At 40.6% G+C, this 18041-nt stretch overlaps 1 protein-coding gene across 1 annotated transcript; it reads left to right on the forward strand.

Annotated features, from left to right (window-relative positions):
• Positions 1-548: 548 nt before the first annotated feature.
• Positions 549-17681, forward strand: grxcr2 (glutaredoxin and cysteine rich domain containing 2). The gene is made up of 6 exons (XM_085796761.1): positions 549-755; positions 5383-5569; positions 7851-7960; positions 12880-13127; positions 17015-17036; positions 17335-17681. Exons 1-6 carry the CDS (start codon positions 699-701, stop codon positions 17518-17520), a joined length of 810 nt encoding a protein of 269 aa, XP_085652887.1. The 5' UTR covers positions 549-698; the 3' UTR covers positions 17521-17681.
• The last annotated feature ends 360 nt before the right edge of the window (positions 17682-18041 follow it).

Genomic DNA, 18041 nt, shown 5'->3' on the forward strand with positions numbered 1-18041 from the left:
ATAGGTATAATGAGATTAGTTTTGACTAGAAATAAGACAAATGTTCTTGGTGAGACGTTGAGTTTCTGCAGCGTGTCTCATCCTGCTGGTGACTGAGCCGCTCTGAGGTCAACGGTCGTTTCACTACGACACCGACACAACAACCAAACATCACGTTCACTTCTTCTCCTCAGCTCTCGGCTTCAGTCCAACGACAGGCGGTCGCACAAACACTCCACACAACTCCCACACTCTCCCTCTCTCTCTCTATCCCTCACACACACACACACACACACACACACACACACACACACACACACTCACACACACTTACACTCACACTCAGAGCTCCAACCTGCTTCTATTCTGGTGCTGGTTGATCATAATTATTTGATGCCGGTCGGTCGGAGCTTCTAGTTTCTCCACCAACCAACCGTCCCGTTGTAAACTCGATCTGCCCGTGAATAATTCAGCACCTGCAGAGAGCACAGTCAGGGAAGAGAGGAAAAGGTGCAGTCCCCTCAAAACAGCAGGTGCAGGCAGACTGGTGAGGAGCTCCACCATCCATCCATCTACTCATCCATCTACTCATCCATCCATCCATCCATCCATCCATCCATCCATCCATCCATCCATGTCCAGCTGATGTGAGGAAGCTCTCAGCAGCTCTGAGGCTCTCGCTCGGCTTCGTCTTCGTTTGTTCAGCCGCCGTCGTCGCCATGGAGGAGCTGCAGAGGAAACTGAACCAGCGCTATGAAGGCACCAAGCAAAGGAAGGTGAGTTATTTATAGGAGCACACACACACACACACACACACACACAGATACACACACACACACACACACACTCTCTCTGTCTCTGTTTGAAGTATTTTGAGTCAAAGACGTATCGAGGTCGTCTCTCCGTTACCAAGACTTCTGTTTAAACTGTGTTTAATGCGACTGTTTCAGTGACAGATGAGCTTCATAAGAGTAGTGTAAACAGAGACAGGATGTGTGTGTGTTAGTGTGTGTGTGTGTGTGTGTGTCTGATCAAACAGCATTTATTTTACTCCTTCCTCCGTGCCAAGACTCTGTGCTAATGAGTCCTACAGTAATACTAATAATAACTTTATTTATATAGCACCTTTAAAAACACAAGTTTACAAGGCAAGGCAATTTTATTTGTATAGCCCGTTTTTACCACCAGTTTGTCTCAAAGGGCTTTACATCCCATCATAACAACATCCTCTGCCCTTAGACCCTCACATCCACTGAGGAGAAACAAAGGTGCTTCACAAAACAACATTAAAGAGAAAAGTCACAAATGCCATAAAACCAGAAAAGTTGGACTGAAACACAGGGGATACGAGAACATAACAACACACTGAGACTAAGAACAAGAGAGACTCAATTTAAAGGGACAACGAGGAGTTTTGGAAAAGCAAAGCGTTTTCACACTACATTTATGAGCCTCCGCGCACACCGTACATTTCTTTGACCGGCGCAAGACGGACTCATGTTTTCACTCATCAAGAATTAAAGTCAGAGGTTCAAAGAGGTTCACATACCGTCGTAGTTCCCACCATAAATGGAGATTCTGCAGCGTTATTCTCATGACTCGCCACAAAGGAAACGCTGGTCGGCTCGCCCAGCATCTCCGCCACCACTAATAATAACAAATAACGATAGAGACAGAACGATATATTTATCGAAAATGGGCCCATTATCAAGTGTGGGTAGCGTAGATTCATCCACATTAACGTGAGACTTTTTTATAACCAATTAGAACACGGCTCTCTTGAATACTCGATTCTGATTGGTCAATCACCAATATTCTGCGGTGTTTATTTCTCGATAGACCACCGCTGAGCGGACCGTTGCTAGGGACTCCCTAGCAACGGCCGACCGGAGGAGCATCATTTATCTATCGGTGAATCCAAACAGTGACAAAAATGGACTTTTTTTCTGATATGCCTATAACATTTAATATATTTGGAGAAGACAAAACACTGAATACATGGCTGAAGAATGACATGTCCCCAGCAAAGAAGAAGAAAACAAAACAAAACAGCATAAAGAAGGCAAGACAGGCGAAAAGGCACAAACAACTGGAAGAGAGACAGATCGACCAAATTGAAGAGGACAGACACGAAACAAACACTAAGAAGAACACAGCATGGGCCATGAACGTGTTGAGAGACTGGTTAGAGGAGAAGAAAATGGCAAGAGATTTTGACAGCTATGATGCCCAGAGCTTAAATCAGGTACTGCGTTCATTTTATGCATCGGTACAAAATGCCACCGGCAAACAATATTCTGTATCCAGTTACATCGCTCTCCGGTCTGGGATATCCCGTCACTTTCCCAAGTTTGACATCATGAAAAGTTCCTCCTTCACATCCAGCAACGGGGTGTTCAAATCTGTCATCAAAACTCTCCGCAAAACCGGGCAAGATGTGAGCCAGCATCACCCCCCCATCTCAGCCACAGACCTGCAGCTCATCCGAGCATCAGAGGCGCTGTCACCACACACAGCGAGCGGACTGGTGAAAAAAGTTTGGTTTGAAGTCCAATTGCATCTGGCGAGACGTGGCAGAGAGGGGAACCGGGATCTAAAAAGGGATGCATTTGAATTTAAAAGGGATGAAAACGGAATCGAATATGTTACACTTGCCTTTAACCAAGAAACAAAAAACCACAAGGACGCCCGAGACCCCTGTAAAGAAAATTACAGGGGATGCATTTTCGCAGAGCCACAAAACACAAATTGCCCCGTTACTTGTTTAAAAAAATATTTATCTCTTTGCCCCCCTGACGCCAAGACATTTTACCTCCATCCTCTAAAAAAAGATCAGGCACTCCTTAACAGAGAGGCGGTGTGGTACTCCCGGGAGCCCATGGGCCATAATTGGCTCGGGCAAATGCTTCCTACCATCAGCCAGGCCGCCGGGCTCTCTCGCAGATACACCAATCACAGCCTGAGGAGCACAGCTGTGCAGCTGCTCTCCCGGGCTGGTCTGGAGACCAGGGAGATAATGTCAGTCACTGGCCACAGATGTGAGAGCAGCCTACGCAGCTACTGGTCTCCCAGCATCACGGACCGGGAGAAGTGGAGCAAAATCCTGTCCGCCGCTCCAGACAACAGCCGCAGTTCATCTGGTGAGCGCCTCCTTCATTACACTGCGCCAGGAGTTTAATAGTAACATTGTTATCGGTTGTAACATTTGAAACAATGTGTAACATTTCTTTCCAACCATGACAGACAGGCAAGCATTGAACCAGATCCCGCTGCCGAATCGAGACAACGGCGGAGAGCCTCTCGGTGAGAGCCTCTTCTCCGCCACATAACAGTAGCCTATAATAACGTTGCCAGTTGTAACATTTGTAACAATTGTGTTTCCAGATACAGAGCAAGGCAGAAACTTGACGGAAGAAGAGAAAGAGAAAACAGTCAACATCAACATCCCGAAAGAACTGCCATTCTCTCTATCTAATTTTACAATCAATGGAAATGTGCAATTCAACATCAACTATCATTAGGGGGGGATGTTGCCATGGATACGGCAGCTGCAGCCGCAAGTTCTGAGCGTCTCAAAGCACTTTTTTTTAATGTAGAACAGGCTAATTTTACATGAATAAAATATCTTTTAATCATTATTCTGTGTTACATTATTGAATGATTTAGTTGTAGGCCGTGTTCTAAGCGGGATAATGTATAGTTAGTCGGTTGTTATGGAGAAATAAACCCCTTCAGGTTGTATGGAACCCCTCCGCTTCGCGTCGGGGTTCCATACAACCTGTCGGGGTTTATTTCTCCATAACAACCTCCGAACTATACATTATCCCTTACATAGAAACTCCTCGTTGTCCCTTTAAAATGCAGGATGCAGTTAAAAATAATAATAAAAAAATAAAATATGTATATAATGAGATACAATAAGATAAGAAGGTTTGGGATGAAAGAGTTAAAACAGAAGAAGGTGTAAAGTGAAACAAAGTAGCCTGACTCTCGCCAGACCCTTGTAGTTCCACAAAGCTACGCTGAGCTCCACACAAGGGTCTGGGACTGCTCCATAGGCGATTCATTTCAGAAGGCGGGGGCTTGTAAAAAAATCTTGTATGTGATTGGATAAACCACTTGTCCGTTATCTTGTTGACGTGCTACTTCAGCCACTCACTGCGAGCCGCCATTGTTGTTTGACTCAAACAGTCGCTTCAGCGCTACGTCACACCTCAGAAAGTCCCGCCCGGCGATCCTGATTGGTTCATTATTTTTTGCTCCGGGGAAGAAGTTTGCATTGGCCTCGAGTCCAGACCCTTGTGCGAAGCTGAGCGTAGCGCCTCTGGCGTAGCTTTGCGGAACTACAAGGGTCTGGCGAGAGCCAGGCTAGAAACAAAGAGCATCCGAGTAAAACTGTGAGATAAAATAGATGATGATGATGATGAAAGAAGAGGATGTCATCACGTGAAAGTGGGTTTTAAGAAGTGATTTAAACTATTACTTTTATGTTTTTGTTTTTAAAAACAACGAAACAACTATTCTACTGTCTGTTTTATTTATTTTATTGCCTTTAATTGTTTTATGGCTCTATGTTCAGCACTTTGTCTTAAACTATGGTTGTTTTAAAGGGATAGTTCAACATTTTGTCAAACTGGCCCATTGCCATAATCCCTATAGTCATTATAGCAGTAGGTTCGTTACCTTTAAATGTCGGTGCAAGCTATTTTTAGAACGGCGGAGCAGAGCCGTGAGCTGCTCAGAGCTACGCTACGGAGGCTCATTATGGGATTTCTTGGTTTCCCTCATCAAACTCATCAAATACACAATCCAACAACTCCGGCCGGGTGAGATACGTAAGATACGTGAGATAATAACACAACGTTACCACACAGAGTTGTTTTAGAGGGAAATATAGAGACTGATGATGAAAAACTGTCCCTGAAGGCAACGTGCATCAGTGGTTTTGGTTGAATTTCCCTCTAAAACAACTCTGTGTGGTAACGTTGTGTTATTATCTCATAGCGTGGTGAATGTGCAGCTCACAACTTGTCCACCAGAGCGTTGTGGAGTTGTTGGATTGTGTATTTGATGAGTTTGATGAGGGAAACCAAGAAATCCCATAATGAGCCTCCGTAGCGTAGCTCTGAGCAGCTCACGGCTCTGCTCCACCGTTCTAAAAACAGCTTGCACCGACAATTAAAGGTAACGAACCTACTGACTATGACTATAGGGATTATGGTGATGGGCCAATTTGACTAAATGTTGAACTATTCTTTTAAAGTGCTATATAAATAAAATTGAGTTGACAGTTGAGTACTTTTACTTTCTACTACAGCAGTGAACATGTCAGAGCTTCTCCTCCTCCTCCTCCTCCTCTTCCTCTTCCTCCTCCTCCTCTTCCTCTCACCTGTCCTACATCAGGTGCGGTTCAAGCTGGCGTCGTCCTACAGCGGCCGGGTGCTGAAGCACGTGTACGAGGACGGCCAGGAGCTGGACAGTCCGGAGGAGAAGTATCCGCACAGCTTCGTCCACCGTAAGATCCCACCCAGCCACCTGGAGGTGGAGCAGCTCTGTGGCTTCCAGGAAGCTCCACCCGGGGACCAGCAGGGTGCGTTTGGTCTTGGTTTTTTGTTTTTTTACCTGCTATACTCTTCTCCACTGCAAAAACTCAAAATATTTCCAAGGATATTTGTCTTATTTCTTGTCAAAATGTCTCATTTCTAGTCAAAACTAATCTCTTTCCACTTAAAATAAGACTCATCACCTAAAAATGAACTTGTTTTTAGATCATTTTCACTTGTTTCAAACTAATTTTCACTTGAAATAAGTAGAAAAATCTGCCAGTGAAAGCAACGTTTTTTGTGCTCGTAATAAGAAAGAAAAACTTGATCCACTATCTCAAAGGAGGTTAAATCGAAAGCAACTTGACTTAGTTATTTGTGACGACAAATAACTAAGGCCAGTTGCTTTCGATTTAACCTCCTTTGAGATACTATGACCTGGACAAATGAGAATATGCACAGGCTTGATCCACTATCAGATTTATTTCAAGTGAAAATCTGCTTGAAAGAAGTAAAAAGTGTCAAAAACAACCTACTTTTTAATGTGATGAGTCTTGTTTTAAGTATAATTAGATTTGTTTTGACTAGAAATAAGACAGATATTCTTGGTAAGATATCTGAGTTTTTGCAGTGTTCTCCTGCACGCTGTCTTACTTTCTATGCACGATGCAGCGAGGTCTGAGTGGAATCTGAGAGCAGCACCGTGTGAATATTTCATCTGTGCGTGTGTGTGGTGCTCCAGTCTTCAGCGTGGAGTCACATCTGCATGAGATGAAATGAAATGAAATGATCGGTCCGTGTTTGCATGTTGCTGCTTTGATTGTAATGAGTCTGCACTAAGTGATGCTGCTGCTGCTGCTCAGTGGGAGTTTGTATTCACGTGTTCATCCACTGAGCTCTCAAACATCTTCAGCACCAAGTGTCACTGGAAATATCTGTGATGATGATGAATCAGTGGTCGACTGATCTGCACCATCACAGGCTAATCAACTGTAATAGCGACATTTTCTGTGAGTTCTGTCATTTTTAACTGAAGAAGAAGATAAGATAAGATAAGATAAGATAAGATAAGATAAGATAAGATAAGGTAAAATAAGATAAAATAAGAGATAAGATAAGATAAGATAAGATAAGGTAAAGTAAGGTAAGGTAAGGTAAGGTAAGGTAAGGTAAGGTAAGGTAAGGTAAGGTAAGGTAAGGTAAGGTAAGGTAAGATAAGATAAGATAAGGTAAAATAAGATAAAATAAGAGATAAGATAAGATAAGGTAAAATAAGATAAAATAAGAGATAAGATAAGATAAGATAAGATAAGGTAAAGTAAGGTAAGGTAAGATAAGATAAGATAAGGTAAAGTAAGGTAAGGTAAGGTAAGGTAAGGTAAGATAAGATAAAGTAAAATAAGATAAAATAAGAGATAAGATAAGATAAGATAAGGTAAAGTAAGGTAAGGTAAGATAAGATAAGATAAGGTAAAATAAGATAAAATAAGAGATAAGATAAGGTAAAGTAAGGTAAGGTAAGGTAAGATAAGATAAGATAAGATAAGATAAGATAAGGTAAAATAAGATAAGGTAAGATTAGATAAGATAAGGTAAATAAGATAAGATAAGATAAGATAAGATAAGATAAGGTAAAATAAGATAAGGTAAGATTAGATAAGATAAGGTAAATAAGATAAGATAAGATAAGATAAGGTAATATAAGGTAACCCTAGGAAATAATAAAATAAAAAGACAGTCTAAGATATAGGAATATAAGACACATATATATATACTGTAGATTTGAAATGAAAATAGCACATAGTGTTGCATAAATATAAGTACTATAATATATTAATATGTGAGAGTGTGCTGCAGGAGAAGTTGAACACTGAGTCACAACACGTCTGTGTGTTTGCAGCTCGACAGTAGAAACAGAGAGAACGAGCCTCTGAAAATAAACTGGGTCAAAGTGTGAGCTCATATCTCTACAGTAGATGTTGCACTCTATTGTACTCTAATGTTGTTGCTGTAGTGAGAATGCACCGCTTATTCAAAACATGATGTATTATATAATACTGTAGTTTGCACTAAAATGAAATAGTTCAACATTTAGGGGAGATACTGTATTTTCTTTTCTGCAGAGAATCAGACCTACATCTGATCTTATTTTGATATAGTACATTTGAGCTCAGACAGGAAATAAGAGGCAGCCAGGCTCTTTCCAAAGAAAAACTGTGTGAATAGGCCGGTCACAATCATTACATAATCACCTGGTTCATGTCCACTTGTCTCTGGTCTGAGCACGTGTTTTACTGTGTGTACTGTGTGTACTGTGTGTATTTCCAGATGTGTTCCCTCCAGCGGGGCTGATTGCCCAGAGGATCAACGTGTACAGAGGGATGGGCAGCTACAAGCCGCCTGCAGGTCAGACCGGAGACGCAGAGGGAGAGGCCGACGTGAGTCAAGCTCCTCAAACTCACCGGGTTTCATTCATTCATGACTTCTGAAGAACATTACTTTTATGTAGCTATACGTTCAAATTAGGGCCATTGGCTTGAAGAGAAAGAAGTGGATTAAAGACTTTTTTTGAAAAACGTGATAAAAATTTCCCTCCCAAAAAATTGTTTTTTTCAAAAAATTCTAAAAAAAAAAAAAAAAGTGGTCAAATTTCTCAAAAGTTAAATAAAAAATTCTGGGAAAAAAGTTACAAAATTCTAGAAAAAAGTGCTAAGATTTCAAGAAAATGTTGCGGACCCCCTTGAACCCTCTCAAGGACCCCTGGGGGTCCCCGGACCTCACTTTGAGAACCGTTGAAATCAATGAGTTGTAACTAGTTCCAGGGAGAATGGAGCGTCTCTTGGCTGAAAACCAACCTTGTAAGATCAGAGCCTCCGACCCGGTGTCCCAGCTCTCGTCTCCATGGCGACACCGCCACACAAACGTAACGCGCCCTGTACACAGATATACACATGGTAACATGGTAGATGAGAAATAACCTTATCCACCGCTCCATGGATACAACCATGGTAACGGCCGGTGTAGCATAGACCTACGGGTGTACCAACATAAAAAGAGGAGTAAAGCAATATATTAAGCGGTAATATATATATTTAAGCACCAAAGATGTTCAATCAAACCCACATAGTTTGAAACAACGTTCGCAACAACGTGTCACAACTAAGCATGAAGTCCGCTAGCTTAATGCTAACGTATAATGTAAAACACTATAGATGGGCTAACAGAAATTAGCCTCGCTATCCAGAGTCTGTGGTCAGTTTATAACTCTTGTTAGAAGCCGCGACCGGACAACTCTGGCAGCTGGACACATTTATTGAGGCTGCTGCACTACTTCATTTATTTGGTAGCTACACCGGTCACTACTGCATTTTCACTACTGCATTTATTTGGTAGCTACACCGGTCACTACTGCATTTTCACTACTGCATTTATTTGGTAGCTACACCGGTCACTACTGCATTTATTTGGTAGCTACACCGGTCACTACTGCATTTATTTGGTAGCTACACCTACAACTCCTCGTTGTCCCTTTAAAGTGGGACAGTGCAAGTTCATGAACGAAACAAAATCGTAAACAAGCCGGATTGTAGCCACATTTCCATCCGCTGTCCCATACATAGATGTTCCCTGGTACAAAAAATACAATAAATAAAAACAAAAGCATGTTGTAAAATAGCAGCATTCAGTTTACAGTACAATAGATAATAATACAGATTCAGACAGTTCACTACTGCATTTATTTGGTAGCCACACCGGTCACTACTGCATTTATTTGGTAGCCACACCGGTCACTACTGCATTTATTTGGTAGCTACACCGGTCGCTCTGGGTCGCTGTGGTAACGGCCATCCGTGACCGCAATGCATGATGGGATATCTTGCTCCGGTTAGTGACCATCGGATGTTCACTACATTTGGCGGTGAATTGTGGGATAGATTCAGTCACTATATAGTGAACATTACATTAATAATCACTAAACATTCAGACACCACTACAACATGGCCTGGTCACTAGATGGAGAGTAGGGGGGGTTAGGACACAGCCTAATCTTTCAGTTTATAACTAAGAGCTGATCCAGTCTGATCACGTCGTCTGCTCCTCTCATCATCACATCACACTGATGCACGATCATCACCGTCGTCATCTCACCTTGTTTACGAACGTCTTCAGATCTAAATGTCTCTGTTTCTCCGACCCCGACATGAACTCTCTTCTTTCCCAGTCGCTCAGATCTTTTCTCCTCTTGCCACCTTGATATAAATCACAACCAGTTGAACCTGCTCTGCATTTTTATTCAGACCACAGGAGCTCGATGGGACGTTGAGACGCTTTATTCTGAATCTGCATCTGTTATATTTCCCCTTTAATTCATCACAGTCCTCCTCCGTCCTTGTGTTTAGAGGACGGAGAGGCAGTTTGTCTGGTTTCCTCTGCACAGACTCAACACTCACACAAACACAGAATCACACAACATCAACACCACACTCAAAGTCAAACGCTCAGAGGAAACTTCCTGCAGCAGATTACTGACTGTTCAACAGAGGGAAACATCATCGACCTGATCTTTACCTTCATTGATTCTAAGTGGACATCACAGTTTAAAGGGATAGTTCACCCAAAATTCAAATTTCACTCATTATCTACTCACCCTCATGTGGACACTGCAAAAACTCAAACCCTTACCAAGAACATTTGTCTTATTTCTAGTCAAAACAAATCTCATTCTACTTAAAATAAGACTCATCAAATCAAAAGCAGCTTGTTTTTAGACACTTTTTACTTATTTCAAGTCTATTTTTACTTGAAATAAGCAGAAAAATCTGATAGTGGAGCAAGTTTTTCTTTCTTATTACAAACACAAAAAACTTGTTTTCACTGGCAGATTTTTCTACTTATTTCAAGTGAAAAATAGTTTGAAACAAGTGAAAATGATCTAAAAACAAGTTCATTTTTAGGCGATGAGTCTTATTTTAAGTGGAAAGAGGTTAGTATTGACTAGAAATTAGACATTTTGACAAGAAATAAGACAAATATTCTCGGAAAGATTTGGGGTTTTTGCAGTGGACTAAGAGCTGGGAGAAGTTTCAGAGTCCTCCGTGGCTTCTCTGAGTTACAGCGGGGCTCCGTGCAGCAGTGCATGTCCATATGACGGTTGAGAACGGAGCTCACTTTTCTTCGTCCAAAAAGACAAAAAGAAAAAAATTAAATAAGTCTATGTTTTAGGCTTGTTTTGTAGCGGAAGCTCCCAGTGTCTCAGTTCACTGCTCTTCCTGGTCCGTCCAAATCTTGCGTGATTTGCATTGACGCCCAGTTCACCGCTCCGCAAATCACGCGAGATTCCGGCAGAGCAACGCTGGGAGCTTCCACTACAAAACAAGCTTGAAATATAGACTTCTTTAATTTTTTTCGGAACAATTTCTCATGTTGGGGCTTCAATACAGAGGGACATTACAGACGAGCAGCATGGAGGTATTTGGATGTTTTTTGGTGTGTCTTTTTGGATGAAGAAAAGTGAGCTCCGTTCTCAACCGTCATATGGACATGCAGTGCTGCACGGAGAAATTAGAATTTTGGGTGAACTATCCCTTTAACTGAGGAAATATTGTGTATACTGTATTGATCGATGAGAATGTTTTTCTCCTATAGAGGAGAAACTCATGATTGGACTCCTCTGAGTGCTGAATGATGATGATGATGGTGTGGTCGTTGTCTTCTCTATATTCTATAGAAAGAAAGAGCAGCAGCTCCTCAAAGACTAACAGCAACAAGAAAAAGCCAAATAAACACAAAAACTATTATCCAGCCGTTTAATAACGACCTCATACATCTTGAGGAAACAGAACAAGCAGCTGAGGGTGGAAATAGAAAACAACAATCACAGGGTAATTAAAGTATCAGCTGTACCATAATTAAAGTGGAAGAAAAAATACAGCAACAAACAGAGAGAAGGAGGTTTTACTGAAACACAGAAACACTTTAGCACAGCGACCGAGGGCCGAGATTCATCCGGTTCATCAGTTTATCTTGTTACAGTGTTCACTGAGAGGAGAGAGTCTACTCTACATACTGGACATGGTCCTGTTGGACTTCGTATTTCTCTGTTTTATAAAGACAGACTCCAGGAATTCAGATCATTTTAAAGAGATCAAGCGAATAAAACAACCCAAATAATCACAACAATACGGCTCTGCACATATACGGTAGCCTATATAATAATACATAATAACAGTACATATTGTTTTAAAGCGCTTTTCAAGGAACTCAAAGACACTGAACAGGGAGCAATAAGAAAAATCAATGCAGAAGACTTAGACTTAGAAACAGTTAAACAGTGAATGCTAAAAAAAACCCCACTAAAACAATTAAGCATTAAAATAGGCAATATTAAACATTATGATGTAACGATATTAAATGTAATTATTTTTCCTGATTCATTCAACGCCAAATGACTCAAAGTGTGAGATAAGATAAGATGAAATGAGATGAGATGAGAGATAAGATAAGATATTTCCAGTATTAGCTACAGCAGAAAACAGAAATGAAAAACAAAACACTAAACTAATAAGATACGAAGCAATAAAATGACCTTGATCCTGTGTTTATTCTCATGTGTGACTGAGCAGCAGCAGCTGAGCCTCGAGGTCGTTGTTGTTGTTGTGTTGAGACTTTCATAAGGACATAAACTATAATAAATATAATTGATCATCAATATTAAACACTTTAAACTCTCTGTGATAAAACTAGAGACTGAAACTCAGCATCATGTTTCTATCCAGTCCTCCTCTCACCCACACATCCAACCGCAGCATTTACAGTTGAACTCAGGGAAATGTAGGAGCCTGGTTCATTCATTCTTACTTACTTACTTCTAGATGTTAAAGGGATAGTTCAACATTTTGGCAAATTGACCCATTGCCATAATCCAGCAGAGCAGAGCCGTGAGCTGCTCAGAGCTACGCTACGGAGGCTCATTATTGGATTTCTTGGTTTCCCTCATCATCAAACTCATCAAATACACAATCCAACAACTCCACAACGCTCTGGTGGACAAGTTGTGAGCTGCACATTCACCACGCTATGAGATAATAACACAACGTTACCACACAGAGTTGTTGTAGAGGGAAATACAGAGACTGTTGATGAAAAACTGTCCCTGAAGGCAACGTGCATCAGTGGTTTTGCATGAATTTCCCTCTAAAACAACTCTGTGTGGTAACGTTGTGTTATTATCTCATAGCGTGGTGAATGTGCAGCTCACAACTTGTCCACCAGAGCGTTGTGGAGTTGTTGGATTGTGTATTTTTGCCATAATTTGCCAGAACTATCCCTTTAATGATGTTTATTATATTCCCATCAGGCTCCAGTGTTGGACTTTGGGAAGATCATCATCTACACCAGTAACCTGCGCATCATCAGAGCTCCACCCAGGAAACCTGAGGCCGTGCGGCTGCACGCGGGGGGGTCGACCCTCGACCTCGACGGCTTCACGAAGAGCAGAGAGAGGGGGAGCAGGAGGAGGAGCAGACCCCCCCCACGGGGCGCAGAGGAGGAGAGGGAGAGGGAGAAGGAGAAGGAGAAGGAGGAGAAGGAGAAGGAGGAGAAGCAGCAGCTGAGCGACACAGAGACCAAGGTACCGGAGCTCCGTCTCCTCCTGCAGAGTCACACTGCAAAAACTCTACATCTTACCAAGAATATTTGTCTTATTTCTTGTCAAAATGTCTCATTTCTAGTCAAAACTAATTTCTTTCCACTTAAAATAAGACTCATCACCTAAAAATCAACTTGTTTTTAGATCATTTTCATTTGTTTCAAACAAATTTTCACTTGAAATAAGTAGAAAAATCTGCCAGTGAAAACAAGTTTTTTGTGCTTGTAATAAGAAAGAAAAACTTAATTAAAAAAAATAATCCGATTTTTCTACTTATTTCAAGTGAAAATCTGCTTGAAAGAAGTAAAAAGTGTCTAAAAACAAGCTGCTTTTTAATGTGATGAGTCTTATTTTAAGTAGAATGAGATTTATTTTGACTAGAAATAAGACAAATATTCTTGGTAAGATTTAGAGTTTTTGCAGTAAATCTTACCAAGAATATTTGTCTTATTTCTAGTCATAACAAATCTCATTATATGTAAAATCACATAAAAAGCAGCTTTTCACTTGAAATAAGTAGAAAAATCTGATAGTGGAGCAAGTTTTTCTTCCTTATTACAAACACAAAAAAAACTTGCTTTCACTGGCAGATTTTTCTACTTATTTCAAGTGAAAATTAGTTTGAAACAAATGAAAATGATCTAAAAACAAGTTCATTTTTAAGTGATGAGTCTTATTTTAAGTGGAAAGAGATTAGTTTTGACTAGAAATGAGACATTTTGACAAGAAATAAGACAAATATTCTTGGAAAGATTTTGACTTTTTGCAGTGCAGACTTCATCTTTTCCTTCTCATCTCTCCATCTCCTCCTCCTCTCTTCTCTTCTCCTCCTCCTCCCTTCTCCTGATTGGTCCGTGTGTTTTCTCCTGCAGCGATCCGTCAGCTGTGAACACAAACTGATGACTCCACGCTTTTACTCCATTTGCTTCTTATAACAGCTGGAGAGGAAACCTATCTCTCCCTCTTCCTCCTCCTCCTCCTCCTCCTCCTCCTCCTCGGGGGTGATTACTGCTGTCCTGTCCTGTCCTCTCCTCTCCTCTCCTCCCTCCCTTCATCCTTCTCTCACCTTTTTCTCGTTATTTTCTCATTTTCTCTGCCACTAGGAAAAAAAAATAGAAGTTCAGCCTCAGCTTTTTTTTCATTATTTGGCAATTCCACTTTTTTTTTCATCATCTGTCCTTTTTTTTTTATTATTTGCTGCCCAAACTCTGAGGCACTTCATTTTTATTCCCTCACACACACACACACACACACACAACACACACACACACTGTTAACACATGTTCTTTAACTACATGTTTCCCTACAAGTCACTTACCAGGCCAACACTATGAATAAGAGTTTTGGGTAACCCTTTAATTTACAGGCCACCAGTGTCTAGAAATAGCAACTAATAGTGTCATAATGTACAGAAATAGCCTAGAAATAACAATTAATTGTGTCTTTAATGTAAAGAAATAGCCTAGAAATAACAATTAATTGTCATAGTGTAAAGAAATAGCCTAGAAATAACGGTAGTTTCATAGTAATCTCATGTTTTTCATAAAGGCTAAAGATAAAATGCTTTTCATGCTTTGAATTTCTTAGGAAAGGTCAGCATTTTTCTCCACCAAGTCTTTGCAACAGACCGATATTTCTTTGCTATTTCTTGACATTATCACATAATTAACGGCCTGTAAATTACGTAAAGCGCTACCGCATTTTGTTCTTAATGTTTTGCCTGGTAAAATAAAGGTTAAATAACTAAAAATAAAATAAACTGACTGACGCTGCGTGATACTGAACCTACAGCTCTCACTCTTTTAGATTTAGGTTTTATTTTAAGCTCGGCCTCTTTACTCACACAAACGTTATTAGATTTTGGTCCAAGTGTTTGAATGTTAACAAACTCATTAAAGAGATGATGAGATTTACTCATTTACTCCTCAGATATTAAAACTTGGTGTTGAGTTACAGTCTTCAAAGACAAAGTGCTGCTGCAGTTTGAACTGACGTTGGTTTAGAAACTGGTTCTAATCTACAACATGAACTTTAGATGAATTCATATTTTCTCTGGTTTCAGCTGTAAACATGTGACTCGTCTGCAGAGCAACGTCCACAACATCTGTTCTCCAAACTCAATAACATCTCACTTACTTTCAGTTTCACCTTTGGAAAAAGAAAAAATATAGCCTAAACCAGAACTAAAAAGTTTCCCCCCCCCTCTACACCTCAGATTTTATATTTATAGAGCTTCTTCTTCTTCTGGAACTCAGCTGAGCATCAGTGGGACACCGACAGGGCCAGAGGTGTTCGCCCTTTGATTTGTGCCTCTTTAATATTTAAACACATGAAACCTCCAAAAAAAAAAAATCCACCCTGGCAGCTCAGAGAAAATTCAGAGATTTGAACAGATGGATGGACAGACGGATAGATAGATAGATAGATAGATAGATAGATAGATAGATAGATAGATAGATAGATAGATAGATAGATAGATAGATAGACTGCCAAAACCCCAAATCTTTCCAAGAATATTTGTCTTATTTCTTGTCAAATCTCTTTCCACTTAAAATAAGACTCATTACCTAAAAATTAACTTTTTTTTTAGACCATTTTCACTTGTTTCGAACAAATTTTCACTTAAAATAAGTAGAAAAATCTGCCAGTGAAAGCAAGTTTTTTTTGTGCTTGTAATAAGAAAGAAAAACTTGCCCCATTATCACATTATTTCTAGTGAAAATCTGCTTGAAAGAAGTAAAAAGTGTCTAAAAAACAAGCTACTTTTAATGTGATGAGTCTTATTTTACTGTAAGTAGAATGAGATTTGTTTTGACTAGAAATAGGACAAATGTTCTTGGTAAGATATTGAGTTTTTGCAGTGTAGATAGATAGATAGATAGATAGATAGATAGATAGATAGATAGATAGATAGATAGATAGATAGATAGATAGATAGATAGATAGATAGATAGATAGATAGATATAGTCAGACAGATGGATATATTTCTCAGTAAGGACCGTGTGCCGGCTGTGAAACTGACGAGCTTCGTTTCATTAGCGATAAAGAGACAGAATCCTCCATGTGGTTGTGTTGCTCAGTGTTTAGCAGCAGGTGGGACATTAAACTGCTTCACTGCTGTAATGTTGTAATGTTCACTGTTTACAAACCTGCTAAATGTCACAAGTGAATCAGGTTTTGAACAGATGCAGTGGGGAAAAAAAAAAGGAGTAAAAAAAACAACTTTAAAGGTTGAGTCTGGAGTTTTGTGCCCGAAAATAAACGTTAGACTTATACAAAGGAAACAAGCGAGTCGGTGTTTTCTCTCCAGCCAATGACGGAGCTCAGGTGAAGCTACACAGCTTTAGCCCCAGAGGAGGGGGGGCCCAGTTTCAATGTTTTGTTTATAAACTGCAATGAACAAAACTCCAGACTCTACCTTTAAAGGGATAGTTCGTTACCTTTAATTGTCGGTGCAAGCTATTTTTGATTTCCCTCTTCAAACTCATCAAATACACAATCCAACAACTCCACAACGCTCTGGTGGACAAGTTGTGAGCTGCACATTCACCACGCTATGAGATAATAACACAACGTTACCACACAGAGTTGTTTTAGAGGGAAATTCATGCAAAACCTCTGATGCGTGTTGCCTTCAGGGACAGTTTTTCATCAACAGTCTCTGTATTTCCCTCTAAAACAACTCTGTGTGGTAACGTTGTGTTATTATCTCATAGCGTGGTGAATGTGCAGCTCACAACTTGTCCACCAGAGCGTTGTGGAGTTGTTGGATTGTGTATTTGATGAGTTTGAAGAGGGAAACCAAAGAAATCCCATAATGAGCCTCCGTAGCGTAGCTCTGAGCAGCTCACAGCTCTGCTCCACCGTTCTAAAAACAGCTTGCACCGACAATTAAAGGTAACGAACCTACTGCTATGACTATAGGGATTATGGCAATGGGCCCAATGAACTATCCCTTTAAATGTAAAACAATGGTTTATTATAATCATCATTTAGAATAAAAGCACGATCGATCACCTCAGTCTCAGGTTGTTTCCTCCTCTTCCTCCTCTCTTTACCCTCTGTCTAACCTCCTAGCTCCTCCTCCTCCTCCTCTTCCTCCTCCTCCTCCTCCTCCTCCTCCTCCTCTAATGTGTTTCTTTCTTTCTTTCTTCTTCCTCCAGCGGGCCGCCAGCTGCCAGCATTGTGGCGGTTCGGGCTGCGCTCCGTGCTCTCTGTGCCACGGCAGCAAGCTGTCCATGCTGGCCAACCGCTTCAACGAGTCCATCAGCGACCTGCGCTGCCCGGCCTGCTTCCCCCACGGCCGCGAGGCCTGCCAGAGCTGCAGCGCCGCCGCCACCGGCAAATAGCAGCGCTCTGGCCCACACACACACACACACACACACACACACATGAGCCTGTTTCCTGGCAGACAGCGGCCGAATGCTGAATGTGATCGTGTGTCCGGTGTTTGTCAGGATTGTGTCTCAGTGGCTCAGTTTCTGTTCTGCTCTAATCTGGAGCTGTAGCCGAGCTGCTGCTGCACTGCAAAAACCAAACCAAAATCTTTCCAAGAATATTTGTCTTATTTCTTGTCAAAATGTCTCATTTCTAGTCAAAACTAAACTCTTTCCACTTAAAATAAGACTCATCACCTAAAAATCAACTTGTTTTTAGATAATTCTCACTAATTTTCACTTGAAATAAGTAGAAAAATCTGCCAGTGAAAGCAAGTTTTTTGTGCTTGTAATAAGAAAGAAAAACTTGCTCCACTATCAGATTTTTCTACTTATTTCAAGTAAAAATATGCTTGAAAGAAGTAAAAAGTGTCTAAAAACAAGCTGCTTTTTATGTGATTTTACATATAATGAGATTAGTTTTGACTAGAAAT

Source organism: Trachurus japonicus, chromosome 14, assembly GCF_045865225.1.
Source record: "Trachurus japonicus isolate A0001 chromosome 14, Traja_1.0".
Classification (NCBI taxonomy): Eukaryota; Metazoa; Chordata; class Actinopteri; order Carangiformes; family Carangidae; genus Trachurus; species Trachurus japonicus.

What these genes read in the sequence shown, in the direction of transcription:
- grxcr2 (XM_085796761.1), top strand. Translation starts at nt 699, where the DNA reads ATGGAGGAGCTGCAGAGGAAACTGAACCAGCGCTATGAAGGCACCAAG. An exon ending in TCCACCCGGGGACCAGCAGG is followed by an intron (nt 5,570 to 7,850) that starts GTGCGTTTGGTC and finishes GTGTATTTCCAG; the next exon opens with ATGTGTTCCCTCCAGCGGGG. An exon ending in GCTCACAGCTCTGCTCCACC is followed by an intron (nt 17,037 to 17,334) that starts GTTCTAAAAACA and finishes TTCTTCCTCCAG; the next exon opens with CGGGCCGCCAGCTGCCAGCA.